This window comes from Apodemus sylvaticus, chromosome 5 (assembly GCF_947179515.1).
Source record: "Apodemus sylvaticus chromosome 5, mApoSyl1.1, whole genome shotgun sequence".
Classification (NCBI taxonomy): domain Eukaryota; kingdom Metazoa; phylum Chordata; class Mammalia; order Rodentia; family Muridae; genus Apodemus; species Apodemus sylvaticus.
The window spans coordinates 141,706,918-141,733,729 of record NC_067476.1 but is presented as its reverse complement, the minus strand read 5'-3'; the positions used below and the strand labels follow the sequence as shown (position 1 = coordinate 141,733,729).

The 26,812-nt window shown below is 43.8% G+C and overlaps 1 protein-coding gene across 3 annotated transcripts in view; it reads right to left on the bottom strand.

Moving 5' to 3' along the window:
* The window catches only part of Phf20 (PHD finger protein 20), a 103,708-nt gene that overhangs the window by 50,793 nt on the left and 26,103 nt on the right, over window positions 1-26,812 (bottom strand). For 2 of the 3 annotated variants that reach the window (XM_052184094.1, XM_052184095.1), the window contains exons 3-4: window positions 6,736-6,907; window positions 4,274-4,358 (exon numbers count right to left, since the gene is read on the bottom strand). In XM_052184094.1, the coding sequence (XP_052040054.1) occupies window positions 4,274-4,358; window positions 6,736-6,907 (257 nt within the window). Of the gene's footprint in view, window positions 1-4,273; window positions 4,359-6,735; window positions 6,908-26,812 lie in introns of those variants that run through there. The other variant, XM_052184096.1, reaches the window with a different exon arrangement.

Genomic DNA, 26,812 nt, shown 5'->3' with positions numbered 1-26,812 from the left:
TCAGTTACAGCAGACAGAAGATACACAAAAGAACCGCTTCTGGGGAGACCTGGGAAAACCATTTCCACAGCATTTCCTGTGGTAGGCACCAGCTCCAGGCACAAGCCCAAAATAAACTGAACTGGAGGAAAGGAGAGCATGTGACCTAGAAACTTGCATTTAATTAGGAGGAAGACTTATTGCACTGACCCTTAACTCCAGCATGTAGGAAGCACCATCAAGAACTGTTGCAAGTTCGAAGCCAACCTGGTCCACAGAGTTAAGTCTCAGGCCAGTCTGGGCAACATAAGATCAACAAGAAGGAACCTATCTTGTTGCTAATGCTAGCCACTTGCAGTTTCTTCAGTGAGAAAGCCCTGTGAACGGTGGTGCTCCACGGGGGTGAAGGTCATGTGGCTCTGGGCATGGCAGTACAGGCTGGTAATCCAACTCCTGTGAAGGCCAGCCTCAGCCAGACTCTCACAAGGAAAAAAAAAGTTGCAAAGATGAGTCAAACAGCCCCTGACAAATAAGGTCCAAGGTCAACTCACCAAAGACACAGGCACATTCACACGCACTCACAATTTTCTGAACACAGAATGCTATCTTTCATTCCTATATAAACTGGAACTGGGCATGTAACATGGCTTCAAGTATGGCTGCTTCACACTACATGAGGTTTTTTTCTCACTGCCAAAAAACAATAAAAGCTGGGCATGGTGACCTGAATTTGTAATCTTAGCACTTGGTGCAAGAGGACTGCTATGAGCTCAAGGCCAGCCTTGACTGCATAGTGAGACCAGGCTAGCCAGGAGTTTGAAGTAAGATCCTAATTCAAAAACAAGACAAAAACCAGATAGGTGTAAGGATTTTATAGTCTCAGCACTCTGGACGTGGAGGCAGTAGGACCACCAGTCTAGGGCATCCTCAACCACATAGTTCAAAACCAGCCTGGCTAGACGAATCCACCTCAAGCAAACAAACACCCCCCAAAGATCCATTATCGATGGCGAGTGCTGCTCTCTCTTTTCCAAACATTAACCAATTTCCCTAAGAAACTCTTGAGTTATTTAGGGCTGATTAATCATGCCAGACCCCTCATGCCAGTAGCCGTTGCTCCCCCACTCTGCCCACAGCCCCCACAGCCTCAGGAAAACCCCCAAGGAAGTTAAGAGCAATAGGAATTAAGCCGGAAGATGAATGCACACGCTGTGTTTCCCTGGGTTCCACTTCCTTCTCACAGCTTGGACTAGACAGAGTAGTTCATAGGAAATTGAAAGGCACCCTGCCAGCAGAGATCCACCTCCTCTTCCCCATCCCACGCGGCTGCAAGAACCAGCTGAGGAAAGTAGAGAAATCCAGGATAGGAAGAAAAAGAAAGTCAAGAGCTTGGAATCTAGCTCCGAGGTGGAACGCAATCCTGGCACATGAAGCCTTAAGTTTATTTAATACGCAGGACTGAAAAACCAAAGTGAACAAGGAACAAAGGAAGAGAAAGGGGGTGGAGAGGGATGGGTCAAGATGGCATATGCCCGTAATCCAGATGAGGCTGAGGCAGGAGAACTACAGCTTCCAGAGGCAGATTTGGTCTCCAAACAAAACCAGACAAACAAGTCGAGCACTATATCAACCAAGCCCACAAGCACTCCTACTCTGCTAGCCCCAAAGACAGCACCTAAGAACCAGTGGACAGGGTGGCACTGCTCAGAGGCAAGGAATCACTGGCTTCACATCCATAACTTTCCCAGCATGCTTCGCTAGCATCCCACTTCAGGATTTAGCCCATTCTGTATCTTCTCACCCTCCTTCTTCCAATCCATCAGTCTCAAGAACCACCACGGCTTTCAGCACAATACAGAAGGGCCTCAGCAGAAATCCCCACTCAGTCTCCATATCCTTCAATTAAGTGAATGAAGCAGGTGGAATTAATAAGTCAGAGCTATAGAACCAATCACAGGGTGGCCAATGACCACCTCATGAGCCCATGGCCTCAAGACTCTCCTTCCTATAACCTAGCTCATGAGGAAACAATCCGCAAAGCTTTAGTTACTCCAGTTATATTATTGCTCGATTCATTGTGTTTTGTTTTTTCCTGAGACAGTCTCACTGTGTAGCCCAGTGGCCTCTAACTCAGTATGCAGCCCAGAGCTGACTGCAATCTTGGGTCATCTAGTTCTAGTCTAGCCTCCACAGGCATGTGCCACCATGCCCACCTGTAGTTGCCCCAGCTTAAAAGCTGTTTAAAACTGCTAATTAACTACAGCCAATAATATATGCAATGGTATTCATTACTTAATGACTTCAAACGTATTTTGCACCCCCCCACACACACACCCTCCCCTCCCGAGTTAGGATTTGTCTGGTCAGTCCTGCTCTTACACTGTGCCTTCCATCCCCACTGCACACTGCACACTGGCTTCATTCTACCTTACTAAGTCTTCTGGATGTTGCCATGATGTCAAGCTCAGGGCTCTACACACACTACATGTAAAATGTCAGTTCCTAAAACTTCTGTGTCCTCTATGAAGCCACCCATCTACTTTCCTTGATCTCTTGCCTCCTCACAGAGCTCCTGCAGTCCTCTTCCTCCATCTGCCCCTGCTTGCCTCTGTGTGCCTGGTCCCAGTCACTCTATTGCAGTCCTACCTCCCATGAACTTGGCCAGCACTGGAACAAAAGCTGTCCCCAGCTAACTGCTGCTGTTACTTCAAGAGTGACTCATAGAACTCCACCAAATTTTCATCCCAGCTGAAGGGCTGGTGCTCCCCAAAAGAGCACTTCTAGTGAATCTTTAATTAGAGGGAAAAACATGACTTGATCGTCCTATAGTTATAGGCCCTTTATGAACCTAAAGAACACTCGATTACAAAAGCCAGTACTATCTTGAAAACAAGAATCTGGAAAGGCAGAATGCCTAACTATAAAGAGTATAACTAATTGACCTAACTATAAAGAGTGTTTTAATATGTAAATTTTTCCAAAACAAGCTGTTCATAAGATATATGTGAAAAACACTAATTAGAGATGTAATTTTAGAATATATAATATATATTATATGTAAGACATAATTTAGTGAAAGATGGAATTATCCAAATGCACTTCACGTGAGCTGGAAAATTCAGTAATTGCTTAGTTAGCTCAAAAGATGGAATGTCACTTTGAAGTTTTTTTTAGACAAAATCAACCATTTCCAGACAAAATTTAATCATCCAAACACTTGAAAGAGTATTGAATAAATAGCGGAACAACTTCATGGAATGAAAAACCAATGTGGGCCAGGCCTTGGTATGCATGACTTTAACCCCAGCACAGGAGGCAGAAGCAAACAAGATCTCTATGAGTTCTAGATCAGCCAAGGGTTCATAGTGAGACTCTGTATCAAAACAAAACAAAACAAAACAAAACAAAAAAGCAAAAAGACCCACAACAATAACAAAACCATTGACAAAATAGGCCAGTGTTTTCTTCTGATTTGCAGTGCTTGGGATTGGTTCAGGGCCCCGTGCATGCTCAGCCAGTCCTCTTTTCACCAGCTACATCCTCAGCCCCTTGAACTGACACAATGGGACTCTGACTGCCCAACACATTCACTCCAGAGATCAGGGCCACACACCTATACATCCTGCTAGAATATGCTAAGGAAACACATTGTGTGGACCCAGAGTCTCTTCTGATCATACAAACCACTCCCCTATACCACTCTCTTATACGCAAAAAATGCATCTTTTTGGATCAAATTCCCTGCCCTGTCTTCTCACGTGTTCAGAAATGCTAGGCAGCCACATGCAGGGTTCCCATCTTGGAGTCTCCATTTCCACCCTAATCACCTTGTATCCACAAAGCATACGTTCAAACATTTGCTGAGGCCTAATTAATTTGTAAGTTGTTCACAAATAAATAAAATAAACAATGAATGGTATCTATTTCATCAAAATATCAGGAAGTTCTAGAGAGAAAGAACCCACAGACCTCTCAGCAGAATCCGAAGTGCTGCTGAGTTGAGAAAATAATGAGTGAAACTTAGTAGCAAAGAACAAATCTCTCTCTCTCTCTCTCTCTCTCTCTCTCTCTCTCTCTCTCTCTCTCTCTCTAATGTAGGAGAGTGAACCTATAGGAAATCCCTCCCTCATATCCAGCTTTCTTTCCATTTATAATCTCTTCCTAGTGCCAGACATATACCTAGTAACAGCTGAAAAAATATTGCTAGGTAATAAATCCTGATACATTATTAAGTACTCAAACTATAAAAATTCCCCTATGCAAAAGCAAAAGCAACCACAACTGAACACCTTACCATCCTTGTTCACAGCAGTGACTCTGGCTGGATAAAACCGACAGTCAGACCAGCAAGCAAGCACTTGCTGGTTTATTTGAAATTCCTATAAAAAAAAAAAACATAAAAAAATAAACGTCCAGTTACCAACTGAATTTCCTAGGGAGCACATTACAGCACAATTCATTAAAGCAGCTGGGATGCATGGGAAGGGGAAGGGACTGGCCTGAGACTCAGTAATCCTAGCACAAGCACCACGCAGAAGGGTCAGCGGGTTGAGTCTGTTTTAGCCACACAAAAAGATTCTTTTGGAAAAATAAAAGAAGGGCTGGCAAGATGGCTCAGCAGATGAGGGTGAGTACTGCTCAGCCTCACAACCTGAATTCTATCCCCAGGTCACACGTTTATTAGAACAAGGGACAACAACTCTTGCAAATTTTCCTTTGACATCTTAAACCTGTGCTATAAGTATAAGTGTATGCATGCATACACTCGCTCTCTCTCTCTCTCTCTCTCTCTCTCTCTCTCTCACACACACACACACACACACACACACACACACACACACAAGATAAAAACAGACCAACAAGAGTAGACTAGAATGGGCTATTAAGATTCAAGTTGATTCTGACGTTCAGCATAGGGAACCAAAAAATAAGGTTAGGGCTAGAGAGATTGCTCAAGGGTTAAGAGCACTCACTTCTCTTACAGAGGACCTGAGTTCAGCTCCCAACACCCACATGGTGGCTCGTGACCATCTATAACTGCAGTTACAGGAGATCTGATGCCCTCTTCTGACCTCCAAACATACCAAATACATATACGCAGGCAAAACATCCATGCACATAACAGTAAAGAAGCCAATCTAAAAAACGATTATACACACCTTTAATCCCAGCACTCAGAAAACAGAAGCAGGAGGATCTCAGAGAGTTCAAGAGTAACCTGCTCTACATAGTGGGGGGGGGGGGGGGGGGAGGGGAGCCCTACATAGTGAGACCCTGTCTCAAACAACCAAAATCAAACACTCAAGAAGGTAAGACCTAAGAGTCCCTCTGACAGGGAGGTCTAGGTAGGCACAGGAGGACATCAAGGCAATCTTCTGCCATCCAGTATTCATGATAAAAAGGAATCTACGAGTCCTGGGCCACCAGAGAATATGCCTAGCTTAGGAGCTGGAAGGAATGTGGCTCCCATGTTCAGGGAAGCAGCACCAGGACATTTCATGCCCCCCCCCCCACTGCTGCCTCGTCCCTGACCCAGGGAAGCCCCCAAGGGCCTTTTGTATGCCATGCTGCTCTCACAGCACGGTGTGCATTCACAAACTACAGATGACCACAGAATGACCAAACGGAACAGTATTCAACAACCCTAAAGTGGAAGGGGAGAAAGGCACAACAAAGGCCAGCCAGAGGTCACGTTCCTCTGTGAGGTTAGAATGGAAACTGGAATGCAGGCTGAGACAGATCCCAAAGCAAGGGCTACCACAGATGTCTCAATGTCTGTTTTAAACGAAAGTAAAGGTTGTGTGCCATTTTGAAGGCAATTAAAGCCCTAGGAACAATAACGAAATTTAGATAAGCTGAAACAAATCAACCAAGTGCAAGTCTCCAGGACTATATACAATAAACTCAGGATCCACATATAAAATGACTGCTTAATAGATGAATCTTAGCACAGCAAAGTCCTTCCAGTGTAAGTCCTTACCTAGCGTACACTATTCTAGACACAGGGGTCTGGATTTCAGTCATTCACTCATTATTCAATAATTTGGTGGAGGAACAGTTTTGTTTATTGTTGGTTTTAAATGGGTCTCATTGTGTAGCTCTGGTTGGCCTGGAACCTGCTGTTTAAAGTAGGCTGGCCTGGAACCCCAGCTCGAATCTTGCCTCTGCCTCTCAAGTGCTGAGATAACAGCTCTACTGCTTTGGTTTGGTTATTCTGGTTTTGATCGCTTGAGCCTCCTGTTCCTCCATACCCTCCGAGTTGGGATTAGGGTCACATAGCATCATTCCTGCCATGGGAGAGGTGGTTGGTGGTGGAGTTTAAGACAAGGTCTTACTTTGTAGCCTAGGCTGGCCTCAAACTCAGAGCAATCGGTGAACTTTGGCCTTCCAAGAACTAGGATGAGCCACCACACCTGGTTTATTATACAAATATTTCCTGAAGACCTACTCTGAACCCAGTAGTATTTTGAACACTAGGGAAACAGTGGTCTCTGAAAGAGACATAAGATTGTATTCGTATGGATGGAAGCCCAGTGAAGTTAGTTTATGAACTATTACATCAATTGCACCAAACAAGCGAACAGTGACCTCTTAAGGAGCCCTAGTCCACAGAGACCTGAAGGTAACCACCACAGGCTACAAGGGCTGCTCTCCAGTGGGTAATGAATTGTCCACTGAAGATCAAAGCCCAGCCACGACGAGCTCGCCGGCCGATCAACCTCATTCACTATACAACTCCAGGGATTTGCTACTCACAGAAGATCCATCCTCTTCATGTAAACCCTCTTTCCTCAGCTGTATCTTCTCTAAAGGGCGTAGATAAGGACTGTCCCAGCAAAACCACTCATCGTAACGATGGTTCCAACGCTTGAAATGGATGAGAACTCTCCCTTCTTCGTAGTCAATGTCTTCAATATGAGCTGGATACCTGGGACAGAAAAAAGGGAAATTATTACTTTAATGCCTATTCAAAATAGCCAAGCCTCTTCCCACAGAGCACAACTGCAAAAGTATTTATCACATACCTTTACTAAAATTCATATTTGTTTTTAAGGATTTATTTATTTGTATGAATGTTTTGCCTGCACATATGTTTGTGTACCACTCGTGTGCCTACTGCAGCCCACAGAAATCAGAAGAGGGAGTGGGATAACAGATGGTTTTGAGCTACCATGTCATGTGGGTGCTAAGGAATCAAAGCACAGGTCCTCTGGAAAAGCTGCCAGTGATCTTAACTGCTAAGGTAAGCATCTCTTTAGCACCAAAGTCCTACCACTTTAAAACCAGCACCTGAGGGCTAAAGGCAGAGAGATTACTGCAAAATTGAGGCTAGGCTAACTTGAGCTTTATGAATACTGTCTCAAAAAGAGAAAAAACAAAAACAAAACCTTTAACACTTTGTGATGCTGTTTAAGTGGGTCAAATAATTAGAAAAGATAATTCTATGGATTCAAGTCTCATTGGCCACGGCTGATACACACCTGTAATTACAGAGCCAAAGCAGGAGGAAGTACCACGATCCCAAGCCACCTGGGCCAGAGACCCTGTCTCAAAATAAACAAAAACAAAAAATAGAAGTCTTGATCTGGGGGCTGGAGAGATGTGTCAGCAGTTAAGAGCACTGGCTGCTCTTCCAGAGGGCCTGAGTTCTATTTCCAACAACGACATGGTAGCTCATAACCATCTGTAATGGGATCTGATGCTCTCTTCTGGTGTGTCAAGGCAGCTTCTGGTGTGAACAGAAGCTATAGTGTACTCACATATAAAATAAACAACAAACCTTAAAAAACAAAAACAAAAGCAAAAAAAAGGTCAAAATGCCTGATCTGGTGCAAATGAGCTGGCTCTACACTTGCCACACAGATGAACAATCTGAGTTCCATCAGCAAAGCCCACACCAGAAGAAAAGAATAAACTCCAAAAGTTGTCCTCTGACCTCTTCATGCATGCCACAGGGCACACACTCAGACTTTGTAAAAGATCAACAGAGTCCTTTCTTAACTGATCAACTATTAACTTTACAGAGAGAGCCTGAGTTCACTCATGTGAAGTCAGTCATAGTCTCAGTTACGAGAGAAGACACACACACAAGTCCTGCGTACACTGGAAGCAAGAAGCAAATGCGAACCTCCTGGCTATATCAACATCTGTCCATAAACTATGACAAGCCTAAAACACAGGCTGGTTTTGTTCAGTTTTGTATGAGGTTTTTTGTTTTGTTTGTGTGTTGAGTTGGTTGGTTTTCTGAGACAAAATCTCAGGTGGCCTATGTTAGCTTCAAAAGATATGTTGGTAAAAATTACCTCCAACTCCTGATCCTCCTGCCTCTCCCTTATGTGGACAGGGATTATAGTGAGTGCCAGCACAGCTAGATGTTCTTGTGCATTTTTAAACCATATAACAAAGTACTGTGCAAATACTGAAAAGAACAAGATGTTCTTCCTGTACTGAGACACAACAACACACTATGGAGGATACACTGTTACAGCAAGTGTTTACATTTCTATTGCATTTTATTAATTGTGTCTGTCCATACTGCAGGGGGTGGGGATGGGGTTAATCAGGGAACAACCTTTACAAGTCACTCTCTCTCCCATGTGTGGCCCCAGGTCCAGAACTCAGGACATCAAGCGTGATGACGAGTGCCTTGACCTGCTAAGATACCTCACATCATTCATATTTGAAGTTTTCTGTTGTTGTTTGTTTTTATGTTTGTTTGTTTGTTTTGAGGTAGGGAATTACTATGTAGCCCTGGCTGGACTTGAACTCACAAAGATCTTCCTGCCTCTGCCTCCAGAGGACCAGATTCCAAGGCAAGTGCCAGCACATCCAGCTATTACTTCTTTTTAAAGGAAGGTAAATATGTACAAATATTTAGAAGGATGCAGAACTGTAGCCAGTCCCACCTGCAACATCAGTCTCTATTCACACTTTCTAGATTAAGGGTTGGAAAAACAAACAACACCCCCTCATTCCCTTCCAATAAGCAATAAAGGTGACAGAGACCCACAATTCAGTCATCAGACCAACCATTTACCCGTAAATCAGAACTTGTTAAAATGCAGCTGCTGATTCAACAGCATGGCCTTTGCCAGAGCAGAGATGGGTTCCTGGATGCTGCTGCTGCTGCTGCTGCTCTTCCACAGCAAATGCATAGCCACCAGTTATATCCGTGCTAAAGACAAGTGGCAATGCCAACAATGACTTCCCAGCTGCCCATTGAGAGCCCTTCAAACTGCTTCTCCACAACTCCAATCCTTCGCTGTTTTATAAAAGCTTGATTCCCTGTTAAATCTTTTCATGGCTAAAATACTCAAGAAGCTGAGCAGCTTGGCACACTCCTTTAATCCCAGCACTCAAGAGGCAGAAGATTGAGAACTACAGGCCAGCCTGGGGCTACACAGCCAAATACTCTTCCCCCAGTAGGTAGTGTTGTAGCATACACCTACAATTGCAGCACAGGAGGACCACTGCAAGTTCAAAGCCTGCATGTACTGCAGAGCAAGACCTAGTCTGGAGAGATGGCTCAGCAGGGAAAGGTGCCTACCACCAAGAAGCCTGATGCCCTGAGTTCAATCCCTGAACCTCCACGATGGAAGGAGAACCAATTCCTACAAGTTGTTCTCTGACCTCCTCATGCACGCCACTCTGTGCATGCATATACAAACACAAATAATTTTTGAATATGTCTTAAAGCAAAATCCTGTCTCAAGAACAAAACTAAGCTGGGTGTGGCAGAGTGAGTTGGTAACCTGGTACTTTGAGTAAGAGGGTGGGCTAGAGAGATGGCTCAGCGGTTAAGAGCACTGACCGCTCTTCCAAAGGTCCTGAGTTCAAATCCCAGCAACCACATGGTGGCTCACAACCATCTGTAATGGGATCCGATGCCCTCTTCTGGAATGTCTGAAGATAGCTACAGTGTACTTACATATAATAATAAATAAGTCTTTAAAAAAAAAAAAGAGTAAGAGGGTAAGAGTGCATCCAAGGACCCCCCTCAACAACACAGCAAACTGGCAACCATACTGGGCTCTATGGGACTCTGAGAGGAGCTGGAGAGCTGGCTCAGCAGTGAAAAGCTCATACTGCTCTTGCAGAAGACCTAACTTTGGTTCCCAGTACCAATATTGAGTGACTCAAAACTGTCAGGAACTCCAGCACCCAGAGATCCAATACATTCTGGATTCTAAAGGCACCTACACTTGTTCACATATGCAGACAGACACATACATACATACATACATACATACATACATACATAGATACATACATACATATATAATGTTTTAAGTAATTGGGGTGGTTTGAATAGCAATAGCTCCCATAGGCTCATAGGGAGTGACACTATTAGGATGTAGCCTTGTTGGAGTAGGTGCCGCTTGGTTGGAGAAAGTGTATCAGTGTGGAAGAGGCCTTTGAGGTCATATATGCTCATATGGTCATATATGTGGCATACTGTTTCCTTCTGCTGCCTGCAGATCAAGATGTAGAACTCTCAGCTACCTTTCTAACTCCATGTCTGTCTGCATGCCACCATGTTTCCTGTCAAGATAATGGACAGAACCTCTAAAACTCTAAGCCAGCTCCAATTAAATGTCTTCTTTATAAGAGTTGCCTTAGTTTAAAAAAAAAAAAAAAGAGTTGCCTTAGTTACAGCAATAAAATTTTAACTAGAATAGTAATTAAATAAATTAATTTATTTTTATTTTCTGTATATGGATGTTTTGCCTGAATGCACAGATATCTACTTGTGTGTATCACATGCATACCATGGATACCAGAAGAGGGTACTAGCTCCCCTGAAACTGAAGTTATAGTTGTTATCTGCCATAAAGATGCTGGGAATTGAATCAGGGTCCTGTGAAAGAGCTATCTTAACTAGTAAGCTATCTCTCTAACCACAATTTAAATTATTTTGTTTTTTGAGACAGACACTACTATGCAGACCTGGCTGTCCTAGATTGTGCTATGTAAACCAGGCTGGCTTCAAACTCATAGTTTTTGTTGTTTTTATACTATTGTTAATCTGGTCTTGGAACCTGCAGTCTGTCTCCCAAGTATTGGAATCCCTGGAAGAGTGCACAGTGTTGGCATATTCCAACTGTTAGCAGATCTAAAGAAAACTCTCCAGGAGGCTCAACAGTAGCCAAGGGAACAACATTTTTTTGTTGTTGTTGTTGTTTGTTTGTTTTTTTGGATTTGATTTTTTGAGACAGAGTTTCTCTGTATAGCCCTGGCTGTCCTGGAACTCACTCTGTAGACCAGGCTGGCCTCGAACTCAGAAATCTGCCTGCCTCTGCCTCCCACCACCATCCGGCTGGGAACAACAATTTTTAAAAGTAGTCTGTCTTCTCCATTTCTCCACAGTGACAGAGTTGGGGCTAGAGAAAATAGTTCAGCACAGAAGAACACTTACTGCTCTTGAGGATGACCACATGATAACTCACAACTGCCTATAATTCCAGTTCCAGGGAATCCAGTGCCCTCTTCTGACCTTGCAGACTTCTGCATGGGCCTGAAACATACATTCTGGTACTGGTACTATACACATACTTATAAAAAATACAATAGGGGCTGGAGAGATGGCTCAGTGGTTAAGAGCACCCACTGCTCTTCCAGAGGTCCTGAGTTCAAAATCCCAGCACCCACATGGTGGCTCACAACCATCTGTAAAAGGATCTGATGCCCTCTTCTGGTGTGTCTGAAGACAGCTACAGTGTACTCATAAATAAAATAAATAAATCTTTAAAAAAAAAAAATAAAATAGGGCTGGAGAGATAGCTCAGCGGTTAACAGCACTGACTGCTCTTATGAAGGTCCTGAGTTCAAATCCCAGTAACCACATGGTGATTCAGAGCCATCTGTAATGAGAGCTGATGCCCTCTTCTGGGTTGTCTCAAGACTGCTACAGTGTACTGACATATAATAAGTAAATAAACAAATTTAAAAAAAAATTAAAAATAAATAAAATAAAATGAATACTCTTAAAATAAAAAATAAAAATAAGTGACAGGATACAAGTTATTCCTGGATGAGGGGACCTATCTGTATGTCATAAAAAGAAACAGCACTAATGACCATCTTAGTCACTGACCCAGTAGAACTTACAAGATCACAGCAGCTACCTGCCTTGAGGACAGCTTAGCTCCATCAGTCTCAGGGCTTTATTATGTGCCTTTGATGTAGCCAGTAAATGACAGGCCCCCAAAGGGTCTATACACATGTGCTCTGACCCCACCCTAAGGGTCTATACACATGTGCTCTGACCCCACCCTCAAGGCAAACCAGACTCATGAACTGACTAAACTTTAAACTACAGGAGATTAGTAATAGCAGATGCTTTCATCAAATAGTGTCACATGGCTTGGTCATCTCAACAACTATAAGACAAGCTAGAGGGAATGGGCAGAGGCGAACACTGAGTCCTGAGTACTCTGTCACAGGCAGGAAAAGGAAGGCAGGACCCCAGTACACACCTGAGAGCCACACACAGAGGCTCCTCTGTCACTGGCACTGTAGCCAGAGCTCACATTTCCTTGTTTTGTTCTTTTCAGGCTTTTGTTTTTAATTTTGTATGTGTGGGTGTTTCACCTGTATGTCTGTCTATGTACTACTTGCATACAAGCGCCCTTGGATATCAGTAAAGAGATGGATCCTCTAGAACTAGAATTACAGATTGTTCTGGGCCATCATGTGTGTACTGGGAATCATATCTGGACCTCTGGAAGAACAGTGCTCTTAGCAGCTGAGCCATCTCACCAGCTGTCTTTTTTCTTTGGAGACAGAGTCTCACTATGTAACTCTGGCTAGCCTGGAATTCACAATAAGCCTATGTCTACAGAAGGAATAGCAGAAAGAGCAACACTTCCAACAACAGAAGACTCTGTAATTAGAGTAGGTCTAGAAAAGCAAAAAGGCAGAGAAGAGGGTGAAGAAGAGAAGAAAGCAAGACGTCTCTGCAGAAGAGAGAATGACTGGCCTCAGCTCTGGGAGATGGCAGGAGTTCTCCATGAGTCAGGAAGGTTGTGGAAACTGGGCATTGTGGCATACATCTGGAATCTTAGCACTCTGGAAGCAGAGGCAGCTAAATCAGGTTCAAGTTTACCTTCAGTTGCACAGTGAGTCAGAGACTAACTGGGCTAGAGACCTTATCTCAAGAAGTAAATATTTAAAAACAAAAACAAAAACAGGCTGAGGAGTGTTTCTGAGAGAGAATGCAGTCAGGTTAATCAGACAGTGCGGAAGGAAAAGGCAACAAGGAGATTCAGAACACAGCCACTCCGCCTGATCCTAACCAATGGGCAGCTAGGCCCCAGATGAGTGCTTCCCAAACCATCCTGAGCCAGCAAGATGGAAGCACACAGGTAAAAGTGCCCACCACCGGCGCACGCCTGTAATCCCAGCACTCTGGGAGGCAGAGGCAGGTGGATTTCTGAGTTCAAGGCCAGCCTGGTCTACAGAATGAATTCCAGGACAGCCAGGGCTATACAGAGAAACCCTGTATCGAAAAAACCAAAAAAAAAAAAAAAAGTGCCCACCACCACGCCGGCCAGCCTGCGCAGGGTCACACAGTAGGAGGAGAGAATGAACCCCAGCATGCTGTCCTCTGATCCCCAGGCACTCACAAACAACACTTTAAAAAATGCTGTCCCTGGCCAGGCAGTGGTGGCGCACACTTTTAATCCCAGCACTTGGGAGACAGAGGCAGGAGGATTTCTGAGTTTGAGGCCAGCCTGGTCTACAAAGTGAGTTCCAGGACAGCCAGGACTACACAGAGAAACCCTCTCTCGTAAAAAACCAAAAAACCAAAACAACAACAACAACAACAACAACAACAAAACAAGCAGACAAAAAGCTGTCCCTGGCCCAGGATATGCCGCCTACAAGGTCTCCGGGGAATCCTCTGGTCTCCAAAGTCTCCAAAGTGTTTACTGTGCTTTATGAAATCTGGACCATTTTTATCAAACTTCCTAACTCAGTCCCAGAACTGGTGACAAGAAAAGACCGACAACCTGACACAGTGGTTCCCACCTGTGACCCTAGCACTCAAGAGGCTGAAGCAACCAACTGCCACAGCTTAGCCCACTCTGGGCATTAATAGAGGGAAAAGAGAGGGAAGGGGAGAAAAACAAGAAAGAGGAAGAAAGAACAAGAAAAAAGGCCTTAAGAAAGGCCAAAAGGCCAGATCACCACCGTGGAATCAACGACTACTAAAACAATTATTTGCAATTAACCACATGTATAATCTCCTTCCAACAGTCCTTGCAATGACTTCAAACGATCTGCAAGCTTAAGATAATCAAAGCTTTGTTTCTGTTACCTTTAATGTAACCTTTAAAGCATGAAGAAGCTCCCTTCTGTAAACCCAGACTTGACAAACATGCCCCGCAGAGCAGACTCATCTTAAAGAGAACTAAAAAGGAAAAAGAGCCAGGGCATTGCATTACCCCTACTTCTAAGGTACTGTAATCCTTGGTAGCAGGGATCAAGCTTGGTAAGAGTCCATAATCCTTTCCAGTTTAACTCCTCCACTTAGGACCAAAGCAGAAAAATAATCTAATAACTCAACTACCATTCCCAGTAGGATCCCAGTCCTCAAATCTTCTTCATACAAAATTCTTTTTTCTTCCACTGGCCCATAAGTTGTCTCCCCACATGTATAACTATTACGTTTCTCTCTCTTTCTTTCTCTCTCTCTCTCTCTCTCTCTCTCTCTCTCTCTCTCTCTCTCTCTCCCACCCCCCCCCAGTGAGAGAGAGAGAGAGAGAGAGAGACAGTATAAGAGTATAAGAGTATAAGCTTTCTTCAAAGAAAGCATGGTTTTAAGTAAGACATAGCCAATACGAATGTGTCAAAGCAAACCCTATTTCCTGACACTCTAGAGACAAGAAGGTAACTGATCTCAAAGTCAGGCAGAACAGAACTACCAGCCCCAACCACACTCAAGCCGGGTGTCTGCTCATCCACAGCAGTTCTTCTAGCTCTGACCTTGAGCCAGTATTGTGAACAGACTGAGGAATTATCAAGACAGTAAAAGAGGAACACAGAGAACAAAGGAGTCCTCAGAACACGCCCACATCCTCGCTGTCTCCAACCTCACACACCAGAAGAAAGGAGGGCCTATGAAAGCAGGTAAATACCCCTGCCTTCAAAAGTGGGGTCGGTCAGGTTATCCTCTGCTTGAATGAATGTGGCAGAAGGAACAGTGTGAGACTTCCAAAGCTAGGTCACACAAAAGGCCCTGCTGGTGCTGGGTAGATGCTCAACAGTTAAGAACAGTAGCTCCTACTTGTCCAGAGGACCCAGGTTTAATTGCCAGACCCACTTGGCAGCTCACAAAGATCTGTAACATCAATTCCAGGGGATCTGACAATCTCTGTGGGCTCTAGACACATACATGACATGGTATGCAAACATACAAGCAGGTAAAACACCCATACATATTAAATAAATGAATGAATAAACAAACAAATGAATAAATAGTTCTGCACGATTTATTGTATATCAGTTTATAGCTGAGATAATTTCCATCTCACCAGCTAGGTGTGTTACACTGCCTAATTTTATTTATTTATATACATATATATACATACGTATATATGTGTGTGTGTATATGTATGTGTATATATGTATATATAAAAATATATTTTTTAAAGACTTATTTATTTTATGTATATAAGTAGACTGTCACTGTCTTCAGACACACTAGAAGAGGGCATCCAATCCCATTACAGATGGTAATGAGCCACCATGTGGTTGCTGGAAATTGAACTCAGGGCCTCTGGAAGAGCAGACAGTACTCTTAACTGCTGAGCCATCTCTCCAGCCCCTAAATACATTTTTCACCATAAAATGGATAAATCTTATATAACTACATGCTTAAAATGGTTAAAATAGTAACCTTGGGCTGGTGAAATGTTCAGTTGGTAAAGGTAAGCCTAGCCTATCAACCTGATTTAACCCTTAAAAGCCTAAATACTGAAAGGAAAATAACCAACTTATTTACTTAGTTTTGGAGGTAGGGGTAATGTTATTTGGGATGGGGGTTCTTGTTGTATAAAACCCTAGTTGGTCTAGAATTGATCAATCTTGCTCCTGCTTCCTGAACATTGAGGTTACAGGCATGTGCCACCACACCCAGCGACTACCACACCCAGTGTATTTTACCATACACAATACTGCTACTTTAGTCTATAGGCTCTTGGGTTCCCATCATGGGAAAGCAGAGAACAACAAGTGCTACATTGTGAAAACAGTATTAGTTTCTATGGAAAGGCCTGTATGGTTAGGAATCAAGATATCCCCTCAAAACTCATAGCTCAAGACCCCAACTCTATATTACGCCACGCTGAACAGCAAGCCTGAACCAGAACCTCCCAGGTAGCTTGCTCCTGAATTCTGACCCACAGACACTTGGAGAATAACAAATGTTTAACCTTCTTTCAAACCTCAAACCACTAAATTCCAAGGAAACTTGCTATAGTATAATTAAGAACTAACAAAGTAGTATTTGCAGGATTCTTGTGGTTTTCTAAAAGTAGAGACCTGGGATTTTCTGGTTTAAGATATACTTCTGAAAGCTACTGTATAAACCAACATACCTAGGCACATCAAGAAAAGGGGAGAGCTGGAGACCCAAAGTTCCTGCCAAGTCCTGGGAAAGGCTGGTTCCACAGGCATGTCCAGAGGAGCAGAAATTGCCTGGTCTAATTCTGAGATAAAAACGTTGTTGACTTACTTGTTCATACTGTGGGCCCCAAGCTGTAGGAAGGGTGGCTTGTAGCTCAGGCTTGCCCTTCAGAGTAAAATAAAACTGTCTGTTACTGTAAGTCTCTGGCTCACATTACAATTAGCAATGCTGGTAGGGATCTGGTCCCAAGAGCCCCCCCCCCCCCAACACACACCCATGAACTAGAAATACAAACAAAATGACATGGTGGAGAGTGAAGAACTTGGGAGGAGTTTCCTTCGGAATGCCTATTCCAGGGCAGGGGTGTGGCCCAGTGAGCCTGTGTTAGCATGTATAACACCCTGGGCACCATCCCCAGTGCTGCCAAAACAAAAAGCAAGAATATTAGGAACTACTCCAACTGTCCAAGTTGCCAGTTTATAATTACTGGAGTAAACAGCAATTTTAAACTATTAATAACTCATGTAAACTGGATATGGCGGCTCATAATCCTAGAAGTAGAGAAGCTGAGAGAGGAAGATTGCACAGGTTTGGAGGGTAGCCTGGACCAACAGTGAAACACACAACGACCCTCAAGATGACTATGACTCAGAAGATAGAGGAGACTTGCTACCAAGCCTAACACCCAAGTTTGATCCCTGGAGCCCACATGGTTGGAGAAAACTGACACCTATAAACTGTCCTCTGTAAACACACAAGCTAATTTTAATATAATAATAACCACCATCCTTATCCTCATCATTAAAAAACACAGCTGGGAATAGTGGTGAATGTCTCTATTCTCAGTACTTGGGAGGCAGAGTTTCAGGCCAGCCTAGGCTATAGACTGAGTGCCAGACCAGCCTAGGCTATATGGTGAGACCTAGTCTAAAAAACAGAAACAAAAACATCCGTGTGCACGGCTTACTACAAGCTTTACAAAGGACTCTGTAATAAGGAATCTCACATGACTTTACCACAATCCCACAAAGATTTAAGAACCATTACCATCACTACATCCATTTCACTATGTGTGTGTGGTGTGGCGGGGAGGATCTCAGTGATAAGATCAGCATCAACATCTAACTCCTGTAATTCCAAATCTATCAAAAAGACCTCTACTTGTTAAAAAACAACTTATTTTTATTTTCTTTGCATCGGTGTTTTGCCTATATTTGTTTCTCTCTGTAAGGGCATCAGAATCCCTGAAACTGGAGTTGCAGTCAGTTGTGAGCTGCCATATGGAAGCTAGGAACTGAACCCAGGTCTTCTGGAAGTACAGCTGGTGCTCTTAACCATGAGCCATCTGGCTAGCCCCAAGAGCTCTGCTCTTGATTCAAGCTCACATGTATATGCACTAGTAGTGACGCATCCACAGACAGTCTGCCCTTTTGGCTATCGAATAGTGACAAATCCATCAACAGCCTCCTCCTATAGCTATCTAGTACTCTCTCTAGTGGCTAGCCCAAAACTTGTCTTAACTTTTTGCCCTGGGTTTGGGTATCTAGGCTGATTCCATATTGTTTCTTATATAAATAGTCTTTTTGCAAACAAATAGCAACTCATTGTGTTTCTGGAGTCAGAGCCTGTCTATTCCCGGCTCAGACCACACAGCAGAAGGCAGAGACTTGGATGCACAAAAGCAACACTCCAAGGCACCAGCAGCCTTTACTGGAGAGAGAAGATGGGGATGGAAGATACATTTAGCAAAAAGAAAGAAAGGGCCAGCTAATGGACTCTGGAAAACTCTACTTGTTTTGGTGCCAGCCTTCCTTACACTTTACCACCTCAGCTAATCAACACCTGATAGTTTCAACTGAGGAGGTGTCTTCATCTTGAATTCATCTTGCCTCTTAGTCCCAGTTCCCTTAGCAGCCATGCTCAGAATAGTACAGCAACTCCTGAGCCCCTCCCATCAACACCAAGCAGAGGCCAGAGATAGCACCATTCAGTAAACACTTAGGAGACTAAACAGGCAGGATTCGTTTCCTGCTCTTGCCAGGGACAGGGTTTCTCTGTATAGCCCTGGCTGTCCTGGAACTCACTTTGTAGACCAGGCTGGCCTCGAACTCAGAAATCCACCTGCCTCTGCCTCCCTGAGTGCAGGGATTACAGGTGTGCGCCACCACCACCCAGCTGGCATTTCTTTTTTTTAAACTTCCCCTTCCAGCCCCTTCCTTCTCCCACCATTCCTATTTAGTGCTCTCTCTGAGCTCTCAATACATGTTGTTTTCAAGCTTAGATGACTTCTACTGATGTCCTTCTGACACCTCCAGTTCTCATTCTCATATTCTGGAAACCATCTCGTATTTTTGTCTCACTTCCTAAAAATATAACCATCAGGGGCTGGAGAGGCTCAGTGGTTAGGAACACTTGTTGCTCTTGCAGGGGACTCAAGTTCAACTCTCAGAACACACATGGTGACTTATAACCACCCATTACTCCTGTTCTAGGAACCCACCACCTTTTTCTGACCTCTAAGGGTACCAGGCATGCATGTGGTGCATATACATACATGCAGGGGAAACACTCATACACATCAAATAAAATAGATAAGTCTTTTAAAAATATCCTTTAACGTCTGGCCTCCCTCCGTCCATCATGACTGCCTTAGGACTGCAGTTATGTCTGACCTCCATGTCCCTCAGCTTCTGCAACCAGAATTCTGACATAGCCAGAATAACACTTAATAAGCTGCTGGGGCTGCCAGAACTCACTTGACATGCACATAAGGCTTCCTTCTGAGGGGGGCAGAGCTATGGGACTCAGTGAGGGACAGTCTTCGGAGAGGTCCAGTACCACCTCAAGCTTGGTTGGCTGGTGCAGAGAGGTGTATAGAGAGGCCCTCAAGCCTTAGCTTAAGATGAGTGCGTATACTCCGATAAATCCTTTCTAAGTATTTCCTCCATCTGATAGTCTGCTATATCATAGCCTAAGCGAGCCTTAAACTTATAATCCCTGTTCCTTAGCCTCCCCAAGAACTGTGATTACAAGTAGAAACCTAGCTCAATATGTTTTAAAATATCATAAGAGTGTCAATTATATTTACTTTTTCTTTCTTTATCCAATGTCTTCCATCTGTAAAATGATATGAAACTTAATACCAAACACATTTTATCAGGCTAGGAGACCACTTAATCAGTAAACTGTTTGCCATGCAAAAAAAAAAAAAGACCTGATTCAGATCCCCAGTACTCAGGCACGCATGCACACACTTGGATGGATGGATGGTGGATGGATGGATGGGTGAGTGGGTGGGTGGATGGATGGATGGATGGGTGGATGGGTGGATGGATGGATGGATGGATGGACGGACGGACCAAACTCTTCACTCTTTAATTGTGGTCCAAAAGAAGTAAATTCTTTACAAGTGTGAAGGAACCAGGAAAACTTTACAGTGGAGAACCCTGTATTAGAGATGACCAATGTATACAGCAGCAGTGGGACTCACAGATGTGGTAAAAATGGCACTTCATCTCTGTGGGCTTCCTCCAATAAATGCTAATCTACCATGAAGAAAGTATCCACCAATCCCAAGTGAAGATTACTGCATGCATTTCTTCTCCGGTCTGCTCCTCCACTGGGACCTCTGCCTCTAAGAACCGCCTGCCCTAAGCACCAGCAGACACTGAACAACCTGACTTCAAGTGAATCTTGGTGAGGCCTCTGAAATTCCCCCTATGAAACTAACTGCTCTCCCACGGAAGTTTTTACATGAACTTTGCACAGAGTTTATCTCTTCACATTATAATTAATTACAGGGCCTCTGCTCTATGTTCCAAATTCAGGACTCATCATGGGATCAAAGATATACCTCCAGGGACTGGGGGCACAGCTCACAGACAGAGCCCAGGCCAGCACACTCAATACCCTAGTTCAAACCATTGGACCAACACACACACAAATGTGTCAGATGTATACTATTGAATAATGTATATCTAGTCCCAGTAATCAGGAGGGCAGGAGGATCACTGTGAGTTTGAACCAGCCTGGGCTACAAGGGAAAAAATACCCTGCTTACCTAGCAAGACCATCTCAAAAATAACAAGCCAGGGCTGAAGAGATGACTCAACATAAAGTGCACTCTCTGCTCAACAATCACCCGATCTGTAACTCTGGTTCTAGGAGATCCATCAGGCTCACAGAGCACTGTACGCAGGCTGCACAAACCCACTCAAGCACATATATACAGATAAAAATAAAATATTTTTAAAATAATTAAGACAGCTGTGCTGCTAGCCAGAAGCAGCCAGAAGCCAGTCTAAGAATTACTGTTATTGCTGTTTTCCTTGTCCCATCCTCAACAATTTTAATTTTAAAGATCAACCCTGGCCACATAGTAAGACCCTGTCCCTTTTTTTTTGAGACAGGATTTCTCTGTGTAGCTGTCCTGGAACATACTCTGCAGACCAGGCTGGCCTCAAACTCAGAAATCTACCTGCCACTGCCTCCCAAGTGCTTCTGGGATTAAAGGTGTGCGCCACCACCGCCCGGCAAGACTCTGTCTTCTGTCTTTTTGTTTTGTTTGGTTTTTGGGGTTTTCGGGACAGGGTTTCTCTGTGTAGCTCTCTGACTGTCCTGGAACTCACTCTGTAGACCAGGCTGGCCTCAAACTCGGAAGTCTGCCTGCCTCTGCCTCCCAAGTGCTGGGATTAAAGGCGTGTGCCACCACCGCCAGGCTGATCCTGTCTTTTGAAAGAGGAATAATGTAGGGCTGGAGAGATGGCTCAGCGGTTCAGAGCACTGACTGCTCTACAGAGCTCCTGAGTACAATTCCCAGCAACCACATGGTGGCTCACAACCATCTGTAAAGAGATCTGACGCCTTCTTCTGGTGTGCCTGAAAACAGCTGTAGCATACATACATACATACATGCGCGCGCACACACACAGACACAGACACAAACACAGACACACACATACACCGACACACACACACAGACACACACACACTGAGTGAGGTGGGGTGTTATGTAATGGACTTTTTTTTTTAATGAAGTATAAACCACATACCAAAACTTGATCAGTGGAAAGAATCCTAAAGAAAGCAGGAGCTTGGGGGGTGGGGAGGGCTGGAGAGATGCTCTTCTGAAGGTCCTGAGTTCAAATCCTAGCAACCTCATGGTGGCTCACAACCATCTGTAACAAGATCTGACTCCCTCTTCTGGAGTGTCTTAAGACAGCTACAGTGAACTTATATATTATAAAAAATAAATCTTTAAAAAGAAGCCAGGCGGTGGTGGTACCTTTAATCCCAGCACTTGGGAGGCAGAGGCAGGTGGATATCTGAGTTCAAGGCCAGCCTGGTCTTCAGAGTGAGTTCCAGGACAGCCAGGGCTACACAGAGAAACCCTGACTCAAAATAAATAAATAAATAAATAAATAAGGAAGGAAGGAAGGAAGGAAGGAAGGAAGGAAGGAAGGAAGGAAGAAAGAAAGAAAGAAAGAAAGAAAGAAAGAAAGAAAGAAAGAAAGAAAGAAAGAAAGAAAGAAAGAAAGAAAGAAAGAAAGAAAGAAGCAGGAGCTGGAGAGATATCTCAATGGTTAATGGTTAAGAGCATTATCTGCTCTTCCAGATTCAATTCCCAGAACCTACAATGCAGCTCGTAACTTTCTGTAACTCCAATTTTCTGTAACTCCAATTCTAAGAGATCTGCTATCTTCTTCTGGCTTCTATGGTGATCAGCAGGCACAGACACACATGCAAGAAAAATATCCATACATATAAAATAAAAAATATAGAAGAGAGAGAGAGAGAGAGAGAGAGAGAGACCAAGTGGTAGATGAGATTGCTAATGGGTAAATGCACTTGCCATAACAGCCTGCACATTTCAGTTTGATCCCTGGAACCCAAGTAAAAATGTCAGATGTGATAGGATATATGTATCTGTAGCCCCAGATCTCCTATGGTAAGGTAGGAGGTTGAGACAGAACTGCCCACAGCTCTCAGGCCAGCTAGTCTGCAGCATGCGGAGACCCTGTTCCAACACTATAGGAGAAAGCTGACTACTCAAAGTCACCTGTAATCTGTTCTGACCTCCATGAGCACATTGTGATACTGTGTACACAGACAGACACACACACACATACACACACACACAAATAATAAATAAAAAAAAAACCAAAAATAAAGGGCATTGCAAATCAGATTTTTTAATTCTTTGTACATGAAATAAACTATGAGCACTTAACTAGAAATACAGTAGGGAGAATGTGGCAGAAGGATCTGGAAGCCAGCAGACAGAAGCTACTTCACTGTGCTCACTGCTACTTGGGACAGATGGTACCCTGCTGACAGGAAGAAGGCAGGAACATCAAGCAGAGCAGGCACTTTTTATTCCATCCACCCAGCATCTAGAGTAGGAAACCCAAGCCTGTCATCTCAGCCAGCTTATCTGACAGGTCTGGAAGTGAGTGGGGTAGGCAGTGCCCTCTATAGAGGCATGTGCCCAGAAGCAATAGCTCCAAAATTAGAATCATTTTTGGTTTGAGCTTTGTTTTTTGTTAGGCAGCCTAGATATTACTATGCAACCCAAGCTGGCATTGAACTTTGATAATCCTCCTGCCCTAAGTCCTAGCGCTGGGGTGTCAGGAGTGACTCACCACATCCAGCTTAGTATTTGTTGCTGTTTTATTTCCACTGCAGGCCACTGAGAATCTCAGTTTCTTGCATGCCAGCCAAGGGCTCTGTCACTAAGCTACACCTCTATCCACCAGTTAGTTGGTCATGCTTCCTTTTGTTTGAGACCAGGTCTCATAGGTAGGCCAGGATTGTGTCTTGGGGATTGGGATTGCCAAGTGGATTTGTATTAACTCCAAGCCAAATGTTTTCCTTTAATCCCAGCATTTAGGAGGCCGAGACATAAGGATCTCAGTAAATTTATGGCTAGCACCACTACCCCACCACCACCAGCCCAAGAAGTAAAAATCCAAATTGTATTACTTCTTTAGGACCTAAAATTTTGAAAATAAATTTCTCCTGGGTGATTTACAAATAAATCCATGAGGCTCTCTGAAGCACTGCTGCCAAGCCAAGCAAAGTGAGCCTTACACCCAACAGTCTTTCAAGTCACTCAATTCCAAATAGGCCTTTATTTCAGTGCTAGGGATTGGAACCAGGGCCTGGTTTCTATGTATGTGCTCTACTGCTGAGCTGTAAACCTCTGATGCACAGATGAGCATTTCTGGAAAGAACTAAGTAAGACAGCCCATAGAAAACCATAGGGACGATAAGCCTCACACCTGTCAGAACAAATCCGCAAGATGGTCCCTGTCAGTGCTGTTTGTCTAATTCACAGCATACTAAGGTGAGGGAGAACCAGGCCTCAGCATAAGCAACCCAGATAAATTAAATGGAAGCAATAAGAAGCATCCGCCCACATTCCTGCTCTGAGTGTTCTGTGTGCTCTACTGTCACACAGACAGAAAAATATGATTAAGCCAGGTGGTGGCGGCACACGCCTTTGCCTTCAATCCCAGCACTCGGGAGGCAGAAGCAGGCAGATCTCTGAGTTGGAGTCCAGCCTCTCTATAGAGGAGGTTCCAAGATAGCACAGCTCTGAGACGTCAGTGAGCAAAGCAGATGGTTTCTGTGTAGGTGACTTAAAAACATACCTATCTAATTCTCAGTTTCTGGCTAGTAACTGACCTAGTCACAGTATGAATCCACGGGTCCCTCGGACCCAACAGAGCTCTCCCCGAGAGAGCCGAATGAACAGAAGAAGCGAGACTTCTGGAAGAGGAGACACTTCTGGTGGTAAATTTGTTTTGCAAACTCCCTATCTACTCAGGCAAAACAATCTGCTAAAAAAGTTATAGGAAGTTACCATTGTTTTAGACTAACCTGTTTTAGCCTAACATGAGGCCCCAACACCCTGACACACACACATCAAAAGAATCATTCCCAGGAAAGTTGCAGGTCACCAATCTAGATCTAAGAAAGCAAGATTGGGATAGTAAAAGTCAGGTTCCCCACACAGGCCAATCAATATCAACTGGGATGATGAAGTTCTAAAAGCCTTAGTCCTAAGAAAAAGATCTTAAGATGAAGTTCATTGCCACGGATCAGTGATTGTTTTACTGTTCCATCTCCCTGGGTCGCCTGGGAAATGAACCCAGGTATGGCTCACCCCTTCAGTCCTTGCACTCAAGAAGAAGCCAGCTGATTCTACACACTCCAGGCCACCCATAGCTAAACAAACAACAAAAAAGTTTCAAGTAAATTTGTAATTTCTAGCAATCTATCTTTCTTTCTTTCCTTATTATTTATTTATTTGTTTGTTTGTTTGTTTCTGTACAGGGGATTAAACCAATGGCTCACTCTAGACAAAAAAATCTCTACCACTGAGCCCTCTTCTGCCTTTGTTTGCTTTGGTTTGGTGGTTGTTGCTTTCTAGGAAGGCTCTTGCTAAGCAGCCCGGCTAGCCTGAGCTGCCTGTGTAGTCTGTCAGCATTGAACTCCCAACTTCCCACTTGGCTCCAGAAGAGCTTGTTATGTCAAATGTTCCTGAGGAAATAAAAGGTGGAAGTGCTATCTGTGTTAACACTAATAGGTTGTCAAGTTATGGTAGTTCAGGACTAATCCCAGCAGGTGGGAAACTGAGTCGAACGGTAACTAGCCTAGTCCAGCCTGGATGGCATAGGAAGAAAGGAGAAAACAAACGAAAAACTATGTGCCGGCTTGAATATGCTTGGCCTAGGGAGTGGCAATATTAGGAGATGTGACCTTGTTGGAGGAAGGGTGTCATGGTAGGTGTGGGCTTTGAGACCTTCCTCCTAGCCACCTGGAAAACAGTCTGCTCCTGGTTTCCTTTGGATGAAGATGTAGAACTCTCAGCTCCTCCTGTACCATGCCAGCTTAAATGCTACCATGCTCCTGCCTTGATGATAATGGACTGAACCTCTGAACCTGTCAGTCAGTCCCAATTAAATGTTGTCCTTTTATAAGAGTTGCCTTGGCCATGGTGTCTCTTCACAATGATGTAAACCCTAAGAAAAACTATATATCTTAAGATACTTCCCAACCCCCACATGTATACATTCGGCCAGCCTGGCAGTAGTGGCACTTTTGAGGCAGAGGCAGGTAGATCTCTGAGTTCAAGACCAGCCTGGCCTACAGAGTGAGTTTCAAGATATCGACACCCCCCTAAACAAGAAGAAATGGCCCATGGACCGAGTAGTGAAGATTCAAAGCAGTCAGCTAATGAAGAGATGAGTTGAGCCTTACATCCTAGAGCACACTTTGTTTCCATGGAAACACAGTGATGTCTTGATGGACACCTGGCAGAAACACTGATGAGATGCTCACAGCACAACCAGTTCTATCTAAACCAAAACGTTCAGAAACCACAATTTGCATAAACAAATGCTCAGGCCAGTGAGAATTCATTCTTACACATAGGTCAAAAAGCAAAAATCCAACCTATGAGGCTGACCACAACTACTACCAGGCCTGACAACCTAAATTCAATCTCTGGAACACACATGATGGGAGGTGAGAACTGACTCCTATAAATTGTCCCCTGACCACACACAAGATAAATAAAAAGGCAAAAAATTAAAATTAAAATTAATAATAATAATAATAATAATATTTTTAAAAAAACAGTAAAACAGCTGTTATGTGTGGTGGCATATGCCTTTCATCCCAGCCCTTGGAGGACAGAGACCAGCAGATCAGTGAGTTCCAGGGTAGTCAGAACTCCAATGGAATCTTATTTCTAAAACCGCAACAGCAGCAGGGCAGTGGTGGCACATGCCTTTAATCCCAGAGGCAGGCGGAATTTAATCCCAGGGAAGCAGAGACAGGTGGAATTCTGAGGCCAGCCTGGTTTTCTACATAGTGAGTTCCAGGACAGCCAGGGCTATACAGAGAAACCCTTTCTCGAAAAACAAAAAACAAAACAAACAAAAAACTAGCAACAGTAAGCACAACCCCACCACCAGAAGCAAGAAGACCACCATGAGTTGGAGGCTGGCTTGCACTAGAGTGCAAGGCCCTGCCTTCTAACAAGAAGAATACTTATGGTTCTATTTCCTTTGATATAAAAATGGAACACTGACTGGGGCATGGTTCTATCTAATCCATGGAACAATCGACAATATCTCTTCATTCTGCCTTTATGGAAACATGAGGCTAGGGAGGTAAAGTAATTGAACCAAGGAA